This window comes from Cyprinodon variegatus, unplaced genomic scaffold (genome assembly GCF_000732505.1).
Source record: "Cyprinodon variegatus isolate N-32 unplaced genomic scaffold, C_variegatus-1.0 Scaffold250, whole genome shotgun sequence".
NCBI lineage: Eukaryota > Metazoa > Chordata > Actinopteri > Cyprinodontiformes > Cyprinodontidae > Cyprinodon > Cyprinodon variegatus.
The window spans coordinates 382088-384367 of record NW_015150703.1 but is presented as its reverse complement, the minus strand read 5'-3'; the positions used below and the strand labels follow the sequence as shown (position 1 = coordinate 384367).

Here is a 2280-nt window from a genome sequence, read left to right as displayed (position 1 = left end):
TTATTATTATTATTATTATGCAACTCTCTTTATGTATTTGAATCCCTTGCCCTTTTTTTTTTATTTCATTTTTTTCTGGGCCCTCTTGAAAAAACGCTGGCCCCCTCCTGGCCCCCTGGTACATTTGGTCTAGAACCGCCACTGATCGGACCATTGATATTCATGATCTGCAAATGTCAAGATACTAATCAGTTCTCTCAAAAAAATCAGCTTTCTATGGCAAATAAATTTTTTTTTTCATTTTATTTTAAAAATACTCTTTAACACTGAGGCCTCAGCTAAACCTCTCTGTATATTTCTTTATACATATTTTTTTCTTCCTCTGTTTTTTAATGAATCCTTATGACTACTCAGACTGTTTTCTTCTTCATAATTTCATGCACCCATTTCACAAATATTCATTTCCATTTAGATGCATCTCATGCATCTTTGTATTTGCCATTTTCTTAGCAAGATATCCACCATATTTTAAAAATGTACTCGTTAGGTAGAAACAACCTCTGAGTGAAACTGTAGTCGTCTGATCAGATTAGGACTCAGATTAGGAAACTTCATTCTTTAATAAAAGAACTGATGTCTAATCTTATGTTGATTCATATCTGAAATGGAAAGTGATTTATTTGCATTGAAAATAAAATACCTTATTTTGAATGTTGATTATTAGCTAAACGTTGGCTGTTTTCTAACTGAGGGGAAGAACAGAACGCCATTCTTAATAACTTAATCCCCTTTGGTTGAGTTTAGGGCGGAAACAATGAATCAGATCAATTGTGATTAATAGATCATGGAAATAATATACCATCGATTATACTAAAATTGTTCAAAAATATATATATATTTTGCATTTAAGACAATAAAAACTTTTTTATCTGTTAATATGCTTAATCCAGAACTCCATAAGTGGAAAAGTTTTAGTTTCACCTGGAATAATTCTTTTAAAACTCTTCTTTAGGAACCTTTGGCTATAGGTTTATCGATGGATTAATCGAACAACTTTATCTACAGATTAATTGATTATGGAAATAATTGTCAACTAATTTAGTTACAATTATCCGTTAACTAGAGTATAGACTCTAAACCCGACCTTTAGCTGATAGAGCAACCCACTTAGAGCAGTAAATATACCAAATGTTTTTGTCTGTCAATTTGCTCTATCCAGAACTCCATTATTAAAAAAGTTCTAGCCTCACTTGGATTAATTATTTTAAAACTCTTCTTTAGGAACCTTTAGCCACACATTTATTAATCCGTTTAATTGAAAAAGAAAATTAAAAACAGACTACTCGATTAGCAAAATAGCCGTTAGTTGCAGCTCTAGTTGAGATGTATCTCATGGGCGTCTGTCTACCTGGAAAGATGACCTGCTCCTCACTTTCATCTGAGGCGTTTAAGTGTGTTCTTGCATGTGAAACCCAGTCGTCCTCAGCTGGTTTCTGCTGGAGTTTTTCCTCTCCACTGTCGTTATATGCATGCTTGGTGTGAGGGATTGCTTTCCAGTCAATGAGTCGATGCAATCAGCTAGTTTTCCTTAGATATTCCTTATGATCTGGTTGAATTGTTTCTATAGAGTCTCTTGAGACGACATGTGTTCTGAAATGCCGCTATATAAGTAAACCGACTTTAATTGAATGGATTCAATTAGAGTCAGTCCTGAGAGCAAAATTTGAGCATTGACTGGTGCTGCTGCTGCATAACATCAGTCAGATAATCCAGCTGTGCTCACTTCAACAAACCAAAGGACACCCGTCTAACTGACTGAGGTTCAAAATGCTCAGAAACTATGGTTCAAATCATCTTCACTCGGTCTCGATGAGTCTTTATAATTTCTGGTATTAATGAATCTTTTGTTTTCTCTTTTCTTTTCAGGTCAACAAAACAGAGGACAAGTCTCTGGAGGAACGGGGACGGATAATGATTTCTCTCAAGTACAACACCCAGAAGTCCTGCCTGGTAGTAGGCATCATACGCTGCGCACACCTTGCTGCCATGGATGCAAACGGCTTCTCTGACCCCTACGTCAAAACGTCAGTATTCAGACTGGAACGGAGATATTTTATTACATGGAGGAAATAACACAATATTTGAATTTGGTTTAAAATTTTGCTCTCTTAACTAAATCGTTACCGTATTTTCCGGACTATAAGTCACGTTTTTTTTTTTTCATGGTTTAGCCGGCCATGCGACTTATACTCTGGTGTGTTTTTTTCATCACGAGAGATCACTATGCAGCTTTGCACGCACAACATGTATTCTATTAATACCACTGAAAGAAAAAAAGTT

At 35.4% G+C, this 2280-nt stretch overlaps 1 protein-coding gene across 1 annotated transcript in view; it reads left to right on the top strand.

The window, feature by feature from the left end:
- Positions 1-2280, top strand: part of doc2b (double C2-like domains, beta) — a 281581-nt gene that overhangs the window by 257568 nt on the left and 21733 nt on the right. The window contains exon 6 of the mRNA XM_015382151.1: positions 1867-2024. Coding sequence (XP_015237637.1) covers positions 1867-2024 — 158 coding nt within the window. The remainder of the gene's footprint in view (positions 1-1866; positions 2025-2280) is intronic.